General features: G+C 41.3%; 3 protein-coding genes across 4 annotated transcripts in view; 1 reads left to right on the top strand and 2 right to left on the bottom strand.

Moving 5' to 3' along the window:
- The first annotated feature begins 1,274 nt into the window (after positions 1–1,274).
- On the top strand, positions 1,275–3,617 carry LOC134181084 (tetratricopeptide repeat protein 24-like). 2 transcript variants are annotated; one of them, XM_062648290.1, is made up of 2 exons: positions 1,275–1,369; positions 1,510–3,617. In XM_062648290.1, the coding sequence occupies exons 1-2, from the start codon at positions 1,327–1,329 to the stop codon at positions 3,411–3,413; spliced, it is 1,947 nt and encodes a 648-aa protein (XP_062504274.1). In that variant the 5' UTR covers positions 1,275–1,326; the 3' UTR covers positions 3,414–3,617. The 2 variants fall into 2 exon arrangements, with proteins under 2 accessions (XP_062504274.1, XP_062504275.1); XM_062648291.1 differs by having other exon boundaries at positions 1,279–1,369; positions 1,427–3,616.
- A 1,782-nt stretch (positions 3,618–5,399) lies between these two features.
- Positions 5,400–14,734, bottom strand: LOC134181422 (hemicentin-1-like). The gene is made up of 13 exons (XM_062648700.1): positions 14,509–14,734; positions 13,895–14,194; positions 13,173–13,496; positions 12,865–13,055; positions 12,676–12,799; positions 12,124–12,411; positions 11,580–11,879; positions 10,745–11,065; positions 10,340–10,527; positions 10,144–10,267; positions 8,804–9,094; positions 7,685–8,634; positions 5,400–5,731 (listed from the first exon to the last, which is right to left on the bottom strand). Exons 1-13 carry the CDS (start codon positions 14,699–14,701, stop codon positions 5,606–5,608), a joined length of 3,720 nt encoding a protein of 1,239 aa, XP_062504684.1. The 5' UTR covers positions 14,702–14,734; the 3' UTR covers positions 5,400–5,605.
- A 13-nt stretch (positions 14,735–14,747) lies between these two features.
- The window catches only part of LOC134180964 (von Willebrand factor D and EGF domain-containing protein-like), a 4,765-nt gene continuing 4,512 nt past the window's right edge, over positions 14,748–15,000 (bottom strand). Inside the window, exons 5-6 of the mRNA XM_062648147.1 lie at positions 14,847–15,000; positions 14,748–14,760 (exon numbers count right to left, since the gene is read on the bottom strand). The exon at positions 14,847–15,000 is cut by the window's right edge and continues 477 nt beyond it. Coding sequence (XP_062504131.1) covers positions 14,748–14,760; positions 14,847–15,000 — 167 coding nt within the window. The remainder of the gene's footprint in view (positions 14,761–14,846) is intronic.

Below are 15,000 nucleotides of genomic sequence, written 5' to 3'. Positions count from 1 at the left end.
TCTAAGGAATATTACAAGCAATTACAAGACGAACACTTGAAAGTTGAGGCTTTGGCTTTAGATTTTGACAAACTTTTGAATTACTTTAAGCAGGTAGTTTGCGAGACGTGCTTGTGAATTTTGGTTTAACTCAACCTGCTCATTTGAAAGAGTTGAGTGATGCGGATATTGATCAATAGAATATGAAGAAATACGGCAAAGTTTTGGTCAAATGTATGAGAAATTTTTTGAAGTCTTCCAGTCATGCTCATCTTACGTGGCAGATGGACATTGACTTGGTTGCAAAGGCAATCCCAAAGCGTTGTCTCTACTTGAATATGCATCATTTCTGTCTTCAAGAGACATTCCAGAGAAGCTCGTTCGTCCTCTTGTGTTTGGTGAATGTGCCAATTATGAATACAGTTTGTGTGTCTCCACTTTGTCTTCACACAATTTAGTTGAATGGCACGAGACAGCAGAAGGTTACACTTTGAATATTCATCCATTGGTGCAGTCAACAGTGATGGAACGTGTCAAGCAGCATCCAGATGAGATGGAACGTAAAATAACTGATGTTTGCAAATACATGAAGTCTCATCTATTGGGCAATGAAATGGACTTTAATGCTCTTCCAAGTGATGTACGACTTCAACTTGCTTCTCACTCGTATTCATTGACTAAGCATGTATTGCTAGATGGTGTAGAAATACCAACTTGCTTTGATGTAGTTAGGTATACATGCGAGACTTTCTGCTGTACCTTCCTCATGACACATCATGTTATTTGTGTGCAAAATGGTACCACAAAGTAATGCAGTTGGACAGTTTTCCACATGAGGTCAAACGTAAATGGGTCATAGAAGGTATAACTTCATCTTCACTTGTTGATTCAGATGTGTTGTGTATTGGTTATCACTTTGTGTTTTGTTTAGTAAGGAATCTTATGAGTTTAGCATATCTGTTCAAGCAGAAGGTAGATGAAGCATTAGATTTGTTTCTGAAGACCAAGAAGATGATTGATGAGTTAAAACCAGATGAGAAGAAAGAAATATATCAACATCATAAAGATATTAAAGTTACGACATTTGATAGTGTGTTTAATATTGTAATTATTAATATATGTAGTAACTATAGCAATAATAATACGCATAACAATATAATAATATAAACAACATATTGTAATTATTAATTACTAATTACTTTATTTGTTGTAGTGATGACGCATGCGTGGTTTAAGCATACGGGCATGTAATTCTAAAAAGCGCGCTTTTGGTTCTGCAGCTGATTTCACTTTCTGTCTCGGTTTATTGTTTCCTTGATTTTTGTTTTGTTCAGTGGACAAGATTAGATGCGTTCAAGGTCACTAGAGTTTGTACAGCAGCCACTGAAAGGTAGGAAATATAGAAATGTCTAGATATAACAATAACATACACTCTTACACATATTAGTAAGTAGCAATACAAATCTACTACAGTTAACTTGTGGAGGCTATTTGGAATAATCGGAGTTTGGAATAATTGGAATTTGTTAGCCGGGAATGCACGTTTTTATCCGGGAACCCGTAGTGTGCGTCGTTGCGGGCAACAAGAAATGGGAGATGTTTACGCGCAACTGGAGCAACTAACCAAGGAAGCATTGAAGCTTTCGGAATCAGGACACACCAGCGAAGCTCTCGGCAAATTTCAAGACGCTCTTCGCTTATCAAAGGAATGTCAATCAGAAAGCGACGCTTTTGGCACTTGCCTTTTTAATGCAGGTGTTTGTATGACCACCCTAGAGAACTACGATGAGGCGTTAAGTACGCTGAAGTCAGCAGTGGCTTTGTGGCCTAATGTACTTGAGTGTAAGGACGAGGAGAAGATTCGAATGTTTGCGGATGCGCATTTGCACATGGCGACATGTTGCTATGCGCTCAACAGAGCGGGCGAAGCGATGCCACAATTGCGACAGTCATTACTTGGTTATGAATCGTTACAACCCAACAGCAAGAAGGACATTGCTATGGTTTGCTGGCAGTTAACTTGTCGTCTCGAAGAGCAATGCCGTTACAGTGAGGCCTTGGATTTTGTTCAGAGAGTTGTAGAGTGTGCTACAGATCTAGAAGATCATTGTCTACTTGCCAGAGCATACAGAGAGAAAACACTGATTCTTTCAAAAAACAAAGAAAGACCAATAGACGTTAGTGAATTTCTTGAGTTGGCTCAAGCCTCTTGTGATGCAATTGAAGATGTATTTGTTCAATCTGAAGTGTTTTCTTCAATTGGTGACGCTTATGTTTCACTTAAGATGTCTGAAAAGGCTGAGGCATGCTTTAGTAAGGCCTTGGATGCTCTAAGAACAAATACCAATGAAAAGAGTTCTAGTTACCATAGTAAGGAGGCGTCATTGCTACAAAACGTTGGAGCAGCTAGAAATTTGATGGAAAAGTATGAGGAATCAATACAATTTCACAAAGAGGCAATGGATTTGCATGCATCTCTTGGGCAGAGACAGAACCAAATTCATTGTATGTTGAACTTGGGATATGCACACACAATGCTGAAGCAATACAATGAGGCTGCAAATGTTCTAGCAAACGCAGCTGAAGTGGCTGGAAAATGTCGAGACAAAGAACTAGAGATTTCTGTTTTGGAAAATCTGGCAACGGCACAATATTGTGATGGAATGTTTGAGGAAGCAGTTGACAGCTTCCAGAAGGCTCTTTGTGCTTTAGGCTGTGTAAGTCGGTTGTCAAATGGGGCACAGGCTAATGAGGTGAGCCAGAGGATTGTTGGCAAGTTGAGTGATGCGATCAGCATGAGAGAAGAGAAAAGAACAAAGAACATTGTCAAACAGAACACAACTTTTTCATCATCTCATTCAAACCAGGTCAATTTTGAGAATTCAAAGGTAGACATTGCAGAGAGCCATACACCTATTGTTACAACCAGTCAGGAACGCAAGAGCTCAAGTTTAGGCTCCACATCATCTGATGATGAAGGTGGTAATAGTAATAATGAGGAATCATCTAGCAGTTCATCTGTAGACGTTTCTGAATCTGAACAAGAGCCCTTGCCTTCCAAACAGCTACAACCCAGTCTGTCAAGCACATTGAGTGGTGGACCAACTGTTGGAACGAAAATTAAGCTAGAGCAACGATTGAAGCAGTTGGAGTCTTCATTAGAGAGTCCACACACACCAACCACGCTTCTGTCTCACAGCACTCCCAAACTGAAAACTGAGAGACTTGAAGGTCAGTTTGATGTGAGAAGGAAACAACAGCAACATGTCGTACAAGAGGGCTGTCTTGCAACGGGAGAGAACATCAGAAGAGTGCGAGCAGGTGCAGGACAGAACCAAACTGCAACACTAGAGACTGTCAAAGAAGATAACGGAAGCATCAGCACCAACACTACAGTGGAATCCAAGACTTCATCTGTTTGTGTATTTCTCTAATTAGCTAATCAAACGTTAGATTGTTATTGCTCTTGTTTAATAGCTGACTCTAGTGCATTAGGGAGCATTGTGTGTGTGTGTGTGTGTGTGTGTGTGTGTGTGTGTGTGTGTGTGTGTCGTTTTTACATTTAATTAACTATTAAACACGGATGAAGTCAAACAGATTAAAATGACATTTTTATATTGATTCTCGTCAGACTTTCCATTGTAAAGCAAAGACACACACAAAAATGGCAAATGGATAAGGAGCTGCTGTTCGTTACGGTTATGCCCTCAGCCAGATGGCTGGGTTCCTGTGCGCTATGCAGGAGCTATGGGCCGTGCTAAGCAATCTCCAGGAGCCTGGCCAGGTACTTGCAGGAGCGTTGACTGCGACGCCAACTGTGGTGTGGGCACCCGTAAGTCCCACCAGGCCCAGTGGCTGATGGACTTTGTGCGTGCGTGCGTGAACACACACACACAAACACACACACACACACACACTTCAGGACATTGCAGTCTCAGTGTTCGAAATTCGCAAATTTTGTACTCGCCAAAGTAAAAGCCTTGGAGTCCCAACGCGTGCATAAATTAATATTATATCAATAATTTTAGTGTGTACAATTACAATAAAAGTAAATAAATTCGTGTTGAAAGTTTAAATATCATCAAAACTATGATAGCTACACACTTCCCCTTTTCATCAATTATTTATTAATTGACAAGCTAGCTATGTCTACAAGCTAGTAGTGATTGTATAAATCTGCTGTAATTACTAGACTATACTTATGTGTATTACTGATTGACTTTGTTTTACAACAAAAAACAAGTGCATTACATTTTATTCTCGTGCTCGTCATCATTTTTGATTCTTTTTCTGTAGACAATTTTTCTTACCTTAAGGTGCAATATAAAGATGCCTCTTAACTTTACCCAACTTTGACCGTATAGAAATTTAATAGCCTATGTAGGATCAAAGGTCTCTATATTTAGAACTGACCATGGTATTCACATTTCCATCATGATCTATTATATTAGACTAACCCTAACCTAACCATGCATAAAAGCTCTATACTACTGTTGTTTATATAGATTCATGTACACCTACAATGTGAATGTTCATCTTAAATTCTTGAGCAATACTGTAAAATCCATGTGCATGTGGACTTGCAATATACATGTATGTAGCTGTGTGCAAGCCCTGGTGTGCTGTTGACCTTAAGAGTAGATTCAGACTAGATTGAATTTGTTATCAACATTTGGTTACAACTCACTGCATATTGTAGGCAACTAGATGGTTTTTGAAATATGGCTATATACCATGATCATGCATGATATTGCATTGGAAGAAACCAACAGGTGAATTTGGACTTATCATTACACAGACAGTTAGGTAATAGCATTTAGGCCTAGATGACAAGAGTGTGTGTGGTGTACTGTAATTATGGAGTAAGAAAACATCACTAGGCATGTCTGGTTTCACAAGAAAGGTTTGCAGTCACATTCTTTGTCTACTCTTCCATTACAGCAAATTGCCAATGCCGTACCGTTATAATAGTAGGAATGAATTCCTTCAGTCGTAGTATTTGCGGTGGAATTTTAGTTGTATGCAAAAGAAGTGTAGATGAGATTGCGGTTTCAGCAGCTGTTTTATGTAACTATCCTTTCTCACAACACAACATAATTGGATAAGTTAGATGTAGATATGATTACAATTCTGACAGCCAACATGCGCTTTCAATACCAGCTAGAACACAATTAGCTCTACAAGATACGTAACTCAACACCTGACTACAATTTCAAACACGCCTAGCCGTTTCTCTGGCGAGTGAACAGCTACTTTCTACTCGCCAACTTTGATTTGGACTCACCATTGGCGAGTAGGCGAGTGGGAATTTCGAACGCAGTGTCTAGTCTCGTGTGGTGCAAATAGTTGCCAATGAAATCCCAGTGCATACAGAAAGGGATTTTGTTGGCAACTTCTTACCTAGTGAAATGAGCGCCAGACCGATTGACAATCTAGAAAGTTGAAACACCTATCTAGAAACATCTCTACTCGTCAAAATATCAGTATCCATCCATCCATACATGCAGCAAGAGAAACTTTACAGTATCATTAACTTTTGAGTCAAACGTCTACAGATCAGAAGTCACAGCAGCTCTCTCATCAGCTACAAGTTGTGAACAATTCTGATCATAAAGTTTTTGCTATTTTATGTCGACGGTTTGTCCATTGGAGTTACCCACTCCAGGCATTGTGGTGACAGCATGGATGTTGAGTTGAACTTGATTTCCATGTCACTTTTCATGTCAGCTTGGCCAATCATGTGACAATCACCCTGAAATTTATTGTCAACAGACAGTATTAGGTATGTGCATTTATGTGTCTGTTGTTGTCAGACTCATCTGACCGTCTGTCTCTGTCTCTCTGTCTGTTTCTCTCTGTTTCTTGTGTGTGTGTGTGTGTGTGTGTGTGTGTGTGTGTGTGTGTGTGTGTGTGTGTGTGTGTGTGTGTGTGTGTGTGTGTGTGTGTGTGTGTGCGCGCGCGCGCGCATGCGTCTGTCTGTCTCTGTCTGTCTGTTTGTCATCACATATTTTTGAACACAAGACTGTATTACATTTCAGCAAAATAGTAAGTACTTACATTCACATGTACCTTGTCCATAATCTACACACTATACACTTCACTAAGAATGAGCTATAAACTACAAGCATGCAGCAACCCAGAGACAATCAGCAACTAAAAAACTGAGTGCAGTAGGACACGAGCTTGTTGACACCATCACTGCAAAGTGCAGAACTCTTCTTCAGAAGGACTTTGGTGTTACACTTCTGTAGTTGTACTGAAAATCTCTTCCTTCAATAGTCAATAAACTCTGGTGCATTTGGCCTTCCAATTTCGTCCAATGAATGTTTTGAAAGCTTTTGCAAAAACTTCTTTCCCTCTTCTCCCCATCTCCCAAAGTGTTCCAGGACTAGGGGAGTGACTTTGACCATTAATCCACCAGGAAGCCATACCTTTCTGTATTTATCCATTTTTCGTTCTTCCTTTCTTTTACAGCTGCACAATCTTCCTCGGCTGATTTAGGGAAGATGTCTGAACTCCATGGAAGAGCCATGGTGATGTCTAAATCAATGTTGGTTCCTGTCTCAGGGTCATAGACTATGATGTCAGTTCTGTTGTCCGAGTTGGAGTAGCGATGTCTTGGCTCGTGTCGGTGATGAATATGAAGATCCCGTAGATAGTCAGACCATATTGATGCAATGGCCTTGTGAGTCCAAATAGGACCGCCCCTGACTTGCAAGTCAGAAGGTGACAGCCGCTGTCGTCTAGCAAGGTTCCGCAGTGGCATTTAGGAAGCCAGTCTGAAAGGGGAGAGACATTCCAACTCTCAAAAGGAATGCCAAGCGATAGTCGCAGGAATTTAGTGCGAGAGCTCTGTACAGAACTGAGCCAAGCCCCAGCTCCTTTCCCTCGGATGGAACTTAGTCTGGAAGCATCTCGTGCTGTAGCTGCATTGTCAATAAGACTTGCTGACAGAGACTCGGCTTGAGTTTTAGATAGCTGATGTTGAAGTTTGTGAATGGTTGTCAGAAAGTCAGACATCATCTTGTTCGGTGGAAGGGACTGACACAAGGCTTGTCCAATTGGACTAGTAGGTGGAGAAATGACGAGAGAATCAATGAGTGGCATCAGAGCTGGGAATCGAAACGGAAGTTCAATGATTGTATGGGTCCATGATGCCACAAATGTATGCTGAAACACTGAGGTCAGAAGAGTCATGCCAAAGCCACCCAATCGAATTGGCAGAGATGCCTGCTGCCACATTGAGTCGTCTAATTGGTCATATCCAAGTAGGTTGGAAAAGGTGTTATGCAATTGAGTGTCATGAATTTTGGCAGCTTGATTCAACTGGCCAGGAAAAACAGTTCGAGCCAAATAGTCCAGCTTTGGAACATGGCAGTGTCGTAACAACAGCATTACTGTTTGTCTGTCTGTCTGCCTGTCTGTCTGTTTGTCTGTCACACCACTGTCTGTCTGTTTGTCTGTCTGTTTGTCTGCCTGTCTGTCCTCGCATATTTCATAAATAAGTTCCAATACAACTGGGGTAGCATAATTGCAATAGCTGTTCAACAGGCTCATTAGGACCTATACATCACAAATCAATACTTTGTAACAAAGTTGTCAACATCACTATTCGATGTTCAACATGACACTGTCTATTTATCCGTCTTGAACTGCCTAGTGTCTACATTGCCAGACCCATTGTATACATTAATATCTTACTCACCTTTTCTTGTCGAAATCTACACCAACACCAATATCGGTCATGTGGTTGAATGCAGCTTGGTTCTTCACTGCCTGATTCTTCGTCCTCACATCGACATCTTTCACACACATTGAATGTATACACACTATTAGCCATTGTCATGGCAACGGCTTCCCTCAACGACTCATCTATCCCATTGTTTTTTGTTGCTGCTGAAAAATCGCCAACAAATCCGTGATGTTTCAATGCCAGCTCTCCGTAGTCGGCAAACATTTCACACTTTTCTCGATGAACATGAACTCTCGGCTGATAGTATTTGTAATTCTTTTTCAAATATTTACCGTCCTTCACGGCTACAGAAGCCATTCCTGCATAATCAATGAGGAGAGCGTCATAACCGAGGAAAACCTGTTCCTTTGACTTTCGAACATCAACAGTAAAATGATATTCCAGTTTCAGGAGGGAAGAAAACACGACTAGCCGATTCCCAAGGACTCTGTTGGTTCGATTTTTTGTTATTTTTCTTCCAGCGTATGTAATAATGCGTGGCTCATCAGTCACCAATAACAGACTGGTAATATACTCACGAGTCTTTGGTAATGGAAGGTCTTTCACAGCTCTGAGAATTCCATGGAATCCATCAGGCTTATCTGTCTGTCTCTCTTCCAAAGACTCAATCGCTTGGGTCACGCTGCTAATTTCATACAATTTCCGATTTTCTACCTTTACAATCTGCATTGGTACTTTAGCAGTGAAACCGAAACTGATGACTGCGTATTGATTGGGTTTGTTGATTCCGATGCCTCGTTTCACGTATTCTTCCTCAATGCGTTCGGCAGTGCTTGGCAGCCATGCTTTCATCGTCTCGGTGATCACCTTTGACGACTTGATGAGAAAAATGGTGACTGCATATTGCATTCCTGTTTCATAAGTTCTGTTCCAGAAATAGGCATCTGCTGAACAATTCCTGTCTACAGACAGAGGGGTGTTAATCAATTAACGAGGTTACTGATGGAAAACTAAGAAATCAAGAGACAAATAAAAGGGCACAGCATGCTACTGGAATGCTTACATGAACATGCAGACAAAACAGCACAGCCACACGGACAGGCAGGCATTAGTGCTGCTAATACTTCTCACCATATACTGCAAGAGCCACTGTTTTCTTGATCGTTCTTCCATCATCATCACGAGCTACGCAGCTAAACTGCCCGCTGTCTGTTGTAAGAGTATTTTTCAGTGTTAGTAGCAATCCTTTCTTTGTATTCTTGAGTCTCAGTTTGCTTGACGTCATGACAGGCGTCTCAGCTGGCTCTGTAGTCCACTGAACAGTTGGAATTGGGTAACCAACAGCAGAACATGTAAACTGTGCTGTTTGACCGGAGAAGATTACTAGTTGCCGTTGAGGAATGATAGTGAGTCTCATAGGCTCTAAACACAAGGCATGTATTTACTCATCTTTTCATATTCTAGACTACTGTACTGAAGAGATGCATCTCTCAATACATACAGGCATGTCTCCACTCCCTGGAATCTAAACTAGTTTAACATAAAACATTTTAGTCCCTAAATTATTGCATAAAAGGCTAAGTTACAGTTACAGGAAAATCCCACAATCATCAAAGTCTAAGTTTAGTCTATTGTATAAAAGTTTGGCATTGTACTGCCAAGTTTCACAGACAATTGCTCCATGAAGTTTGAGTAAGCTTGGGACAATGTTGGATGGTTCATTGATGAAACTTTTGAGGCGATGGTTGTCAGAGTCTCTAGACTTGAAGGCAACCAGTGTCCTTAAGTTTCCACAATGAGTGGGTAGGAATGACCACCTGCTTGAGTGACGTCTCTTGCATGTTTCATCCTTCTCGATCTCTCCAAATTCAGCAGCAGTGCCTGGCCTTATGGCTGCTTTGGAAAGGTAAAGAACATTGCAAGGAATTCCCGACACGTTTAGAACTCAACACGTTTAGAATCAAACCAGCTCCATCTATATTTGGTAGTCTGGGGATTTCAAACTCTTGTGCGGGAACTCGTCGACTTGGTGTTGTGGAGAAATCATGGGTGGCAGCATCTGGGAGTGTGTTGAAGCGCAGCACTACAATTGTATAGTGCAGGATAAAAAGAACAAAAAGAAACTGAAAGGGCTCGGGATCCATCTTTACTCTAGCACATGTTACCATCAGGTGACAGTTAAACCTGTTTACTTGAGCTAAACTGCAGAACCAGGTTTAGCAAAAGCTGTTTATGGGTTAGAGTTAAAAAGTTAAAGCTAGTGGAGACACCTTAGTTAATGTATTGAGAAATGCATCCCTCCAATACAATAGTCTAATGTATTGTGAGATGCATCCCTCCAGAACGACAATAGTCTAATGTATTGAAAGATGCATCCCTCCAATACAACAGACTATTGTAGTGGAGGGATCCATCTCTTAATACATTAAACTATTGCATTCTACTGTAGAGACTTGCTTCGAGTATCCTACCTGTTACAGTGATCACAGACGTCCTCTCTGCCTCACCAACTCTATTAGTAACTACACATTTGTACATCCCAGCTCTGCTCAAGTCGACATTTGCCAACACTAACTGTGTACCATTGAAATCCATCTACAGCACCAATCAATGACCAGCAATTAGACACACTTCAAAATACTCACTTTACAGCAATCTACTACATACACGTGTCATGTTTTCTGCTTGTAGCCCTTTATACCATATTTGTTCTGGTTTAGGGTTGCCAGAGCCGACACAAACAATAACAACTGACAGCCCAACACGAAGTTTCTTGTTACGACCAACTGGAAGTATCTGATCAGGTGTAAAGCCTTCAATTTCATCAGGAAGCTTGCTGTCAATTGTTGGTGGAACTGCAATAAACGAGGTACGATGATAAGTAGGCAGGCAGGTGCACGCACGCACACACACACGCACACACACACACACACACACACACACACACACAGATGGACACACATAGTGACACACACACACACACACACACACACACACACACACACACACACACACACACACACACACACACAGTGACAGACTATGAGCAAAACCATTCGAAGTGGTGTCTACCTAACACATTGACTGCAGACGACATCTCGTCACTCCCGATAATGTTTGCAGCAATACACGTATATACACCAGTGTCCATCTTCGTAACAGATCGAATAACCAATGAACCGTCTCTCAAAATCTGAATCCTTCTCCTGTCAGTCAGTACACTCCTTCCATCCTTATTCCACACAATAGATGCCTGAGGATTTCCCGTCGCAACACAGATGACCCTCATTGTTTTGCTGAGGAGGATATCAACTGAGTGGCCAACGTACTCATACACAACAGCCAAAGTTGGATCTCGATTAAGTGGTAGACGTAATGTTATCTTTGGTTTGACTGTAGGAAATGAGGTCAAATCATTAACACAATTTCATTTGTTTATGTTTATTTCAGTAACTTATTACTTTATTGGTATTTAATTACGTAATTGAAATTATCATCTGCAGTTCATTGTAATGCAATCATTCTAATTTGAAAGTTTAATATTGTAGTTTTGAAGGAATGAGAATTCATATGGTTACAAGTGACATGTACTTTTCATGATGTGTGTGCGTGTGTGCGTGTATGCGTGCGTGTGTGTGTGTGTGTGTGTGTGTGTGTGTGTGTGTGCACGTGTGTTGGTCTCTATGCACATGAACAAGCACACAAGCGATGGTTGAACTCTAATCCATAGAGAAGTCGTGAACTCATACGCGAGTAGCAGACAATGAATGTGGTGTGTGTGTGTGTGTGTGTGTGTGTGTGTGTGTGTGTGTGTGTGTGTGTGTGTGTGTGTGTGTGTGTGTGTGTGTGTGTGTGTGTGCATTTACAGTATTATGCTGCCATGCTTCCCTTTCTCCTGATAACTTACCCCCGATAGTAAGAGCTGAACTTTGTTCAGTTGAGCCTCCTACATTGGTAGCTACACAAACATATTTGCCACTGTCAGCTAGAGACGTGGACATGATCTTCAACGTTCCATTTTGAAACACAGTGATTCTACTGCTGCTACTCAGCGGGTTGCCATTTTTTGTCCACTGTGTTGTTGGGTTTGGTTGGCCTTTTGCAACACAATCAATTAGGACTGTAAAGCCAGGCACAGCTATGAGATCATTTCCAACAACAAAATTGCCTGTTGAAGTTTCTGCATTGATGGTGGGACCAAACGCATCTAAAGACATAGAAATTAGAGAGAAATTAGATGTACTGGCATATGCAAACATGATGCCTAGACATTGAGGCGAATCAATGCTAAAGTATCAGATGATGGACAAGCAAGATATGAAAAATTGAGCAGCCAAATGGCAAGACAAGAAACAAAGAAATCAACACACAAACAGAAGTGGTTACTAAATCAACGTGGAGATACACTGTATATGCCTCAGAGAATGCCAACAATCATAAGTTTTGCATACCATTGACTGTAATTCTCACAGTTTGCTTGATTGTCTTTCCATCGTTATCACTAGTTACACAGCTGAGACTCTGGCTGTCTGAAGGACGAAGGTCTTCTAAACGTAATATGAGGCCTTCTGGTGTAGACGTGATGTTCAGCGTGTTTGATGGAGTGAGCACAGTTTCAGTTGGTTCACTGGTCCATCGCAGAGTTGGTGGAGGGTGTCCACGAGCAGAACATGTGATTTCTGCTGACTCACCAGAGAATACAACAACACGATACAGAGAAAGGGAAATTCGTATAGGCTCTACAAACAATGACAAAGCACTGGTTGTAAATCGTGCTTACATAAGTTTCATTTGTGTGGCTGATAATCATCAGTAAATTGATGTAACTGTATCTGTCAATATGTAAGACTAGACAGTTATATGAAAGGAATGCAGCTCACAATGCATTATTAAGACTATTGTATTAGACAGATGCATCTCTCAATACACTTAGATGATTGTAATGGAGAGATGTATCTTGTCACAAAAGCATGCGTGTAAGGTTGTTCTATATTAGATCTCACCTGTTATAGTGATAAGCGAATCCTTTGAAACTTTTCCAAATCTATTTGTTGCCAAGCAACGATAGATCCCTGCATCCTGGAAACTTGCATTCAGTATCATCACCTCCGTACTATTCCACTCCATCTATCACAACATTGATATCAACAATAATCATTTTGTTGCAAACTCGATAAACGTATTTCAAATACCTCGACCATGTTTGACACATCCACCCCTCTATACCATTGTAGTTGTGGTGCAGGGTTACCAGTGACAGGACAATACAGAGCAAATGATTGCCCAAGAGAAAGGCTTGCGGCAGAACCAATGACTAAAGTCTTATCAGCTGAAATGGCTGTTGTGTGCTCCTCTGAAAGTTTGTTGGTGATTGCAGGTGGCACTAAGGTATTAATAAACTCAACCGTGTACCTCATACTGGACAAACACACAGACAGACATGCAGGCAAGCAGCTGTGTAAGCTGGCAGGCAGACAAACAAATGATCATATTTTCTCACCTACAACATCCACCACTGAAGAGATGCTATGACTTCCAATAAGATTGGATGCTAAACAAGTGTATTCTCCCGCATCCGTCTCTCTAATCAGTCGTATTACCAATGATCCATCTGATCGTAAAATCTGAATTCTCCTTCTGTCAGGCACCACAGCCTGCCCATTCTTATTCCACGAGATAGAAGGACGAGGGCTTCCGGTTGCAATGCAGATAATTCTTAGTGCCTTGCCAGTTAAAACAGAGACAGGGTGGCCAATGTATTCATACACAGCAGGCGAAGCTGGATTGCGCTTAAGTGCTCGACGTAGAATAATAATTGGTTTAACTGCATAAACCAAAAAACCACCATTAGCTGCTATGCAACACAATGAACGGTCACTGTCCCGACTGCTGTCAGATGCCCATGTGATGACAATCTACTGCATGAAACTTGAATTCAAGATGCATAACAAGGACACTATAGGTCATCATGTTTAGCTCGTTGTTGGAAGTCTAGAGCATCTAAATGTTTCACAGTTTGTTCACAAGTGATCACGACCGTGTGACATAAATTCTTGCTAAAGTTGAAAGTCACCACATGGTCTAAAGTTAAAGCAATTGACTATGAAGATGACAAAGCCTTGTCTGTCTACTGTCTACTCATTTATCTTAACAATTGACCTCATGATAAGTATTTTACGCATTTGTCTTTCTACTGTCTGTCTGCAGTCGTCAATAACTTACCACCAATTGTAACAGCTGAAGTTCGGTCAGCTGAGCCTCCCGTATTGGTTGCTGTGCAAGCATATTTCCCACTATCACGAGACGATGTGCGTGTAATTTTCAAGGTGCCATTCCGAAATATGTTGATTCTACCGCCGTTACTCATTTGGCTGCCACTTTTAGTCCACTGTATTGTCGGCTCGGGTTCACCAGTTGCAATACAATCAATTAGAATTGTAGAACTAAGCTCTGCTACAATGTCATTTCCAATGACATAGTTTCCTGTTGAGTTGATTGCACTGATAAGTGGCTTATCGGCCTCTATTGAGGAAAGAAGAGATTTGAGTGTTGATCAATAGCCAGAAGTGTGATGATGGACAGTTGTGAAGTGACAAACAAAAATTGAATAACAGAGTTGTAAGTTGGTGAGTATGCATGCAGGTGAAGAGATTGACAGATAGATAGACAGGCAGACAAACAAGACACACACACACACACACACACACACACACACACACACACACACACAAACACACACACACACACAAACACACACACAGAGATGGACAGACAGACATCAGGCAGACAACACAGACAGACAGACTGACCGACTGACTGACCAACAGACATCTTACCACTGCAGGTCAGTCCATCACCATAGAAACCCTTCGGACAATCTCCACACTCAAACTGTCCCCTCAAGTTAGTGCACGTAACATTTCCAAAACAAGGACTCGAAACACAATAGTCAATCTCTCTAGTACACAACTGTCCAGTAAAGCCAAGCTGACAGATGCATGTGAATCCATTCAGATGACTGTGACACATCCCTCCATTACCACACGGCAACGACAAACAATAATTGATTTCAACTTCACATAGCAAACCTGTGTAGCCAGATAGACAAGTGCATGTAAATTGATTCACATTGTCATGACATCGTCCGCCATTTTGACACGGTGAGGACGCGCACTCGTCTATATCAAAATCACAAATGAGTCCTGAATATCCAGATGGGCAATCGCAAACAAATCGGTCGGCATATGTAGAGCAGGTTCCATTATGCATACACGGGATGGATAAACAATGGTCAATAGCTGTTTGACATGTGAGGCCTGTATACCCCA

This window comes from Corticium candelabrum, chromosome 6 (assembly GCF_963422355.1).
Source record: "Corticium candelabrum chromosome 6, ooCorCand1.1, whole genome shotgun sequence".
Classification (NCBI taxonomy): domain Eukaryota; kingdom Metazoa; phylum Porifera; class Homoscleromorpha; order Homosclerophorida; family Plakinidae; genus Corticium; species Corticium candelabrum.
Note: the sequence above shows the minus strand (reverse complement) of the source record. Positions and strands in the feature narration are given on the sequence as shown.

What these genes read in the sequence shown, in the direction of transcription:
- LOC134181084 (XM_062648290.1), top strand. Translation starts at nt 1,327, where the DNA reads ATGCGTTCAAGGTCACTAGAGTTTGTACAGCAGCCACTGAAAG. An exon ending in TGTACAGCAGCCACTGAAAG is followed by an intron (nt 1,370 to 1,509) that starts GTAGGAAATATA and finishes GGAATTTGTTAG; the next exon opens with CCGGGAATGCACGTTTTTAT.
- LOC134181422 (XM_062648700.1), bottom strand. Translation starts at nt 14,701, where the DNA reads ATGTGTCACAGTCATCTGAATGGATTCACATGCATCTGTCAGCTTGGC. An exon ending in GTCTGCAGTCAATGTGTTAG is followed by an intron (nt 10,528 to 10,744) that starts GTAGACACCACT and finishes CGTTTATTGCAG; the next exon opens with TTCCACCAACAATTGACAGC. An exon ending in GTAGATTTCGACAAGAAAAG is followed by an intron (nt 5,732 to 7,684) that starts GTGAGTAAGATA and finishes AATAAATTTCAG; the next exon opens with GGTGATTGTCACATGATTGG.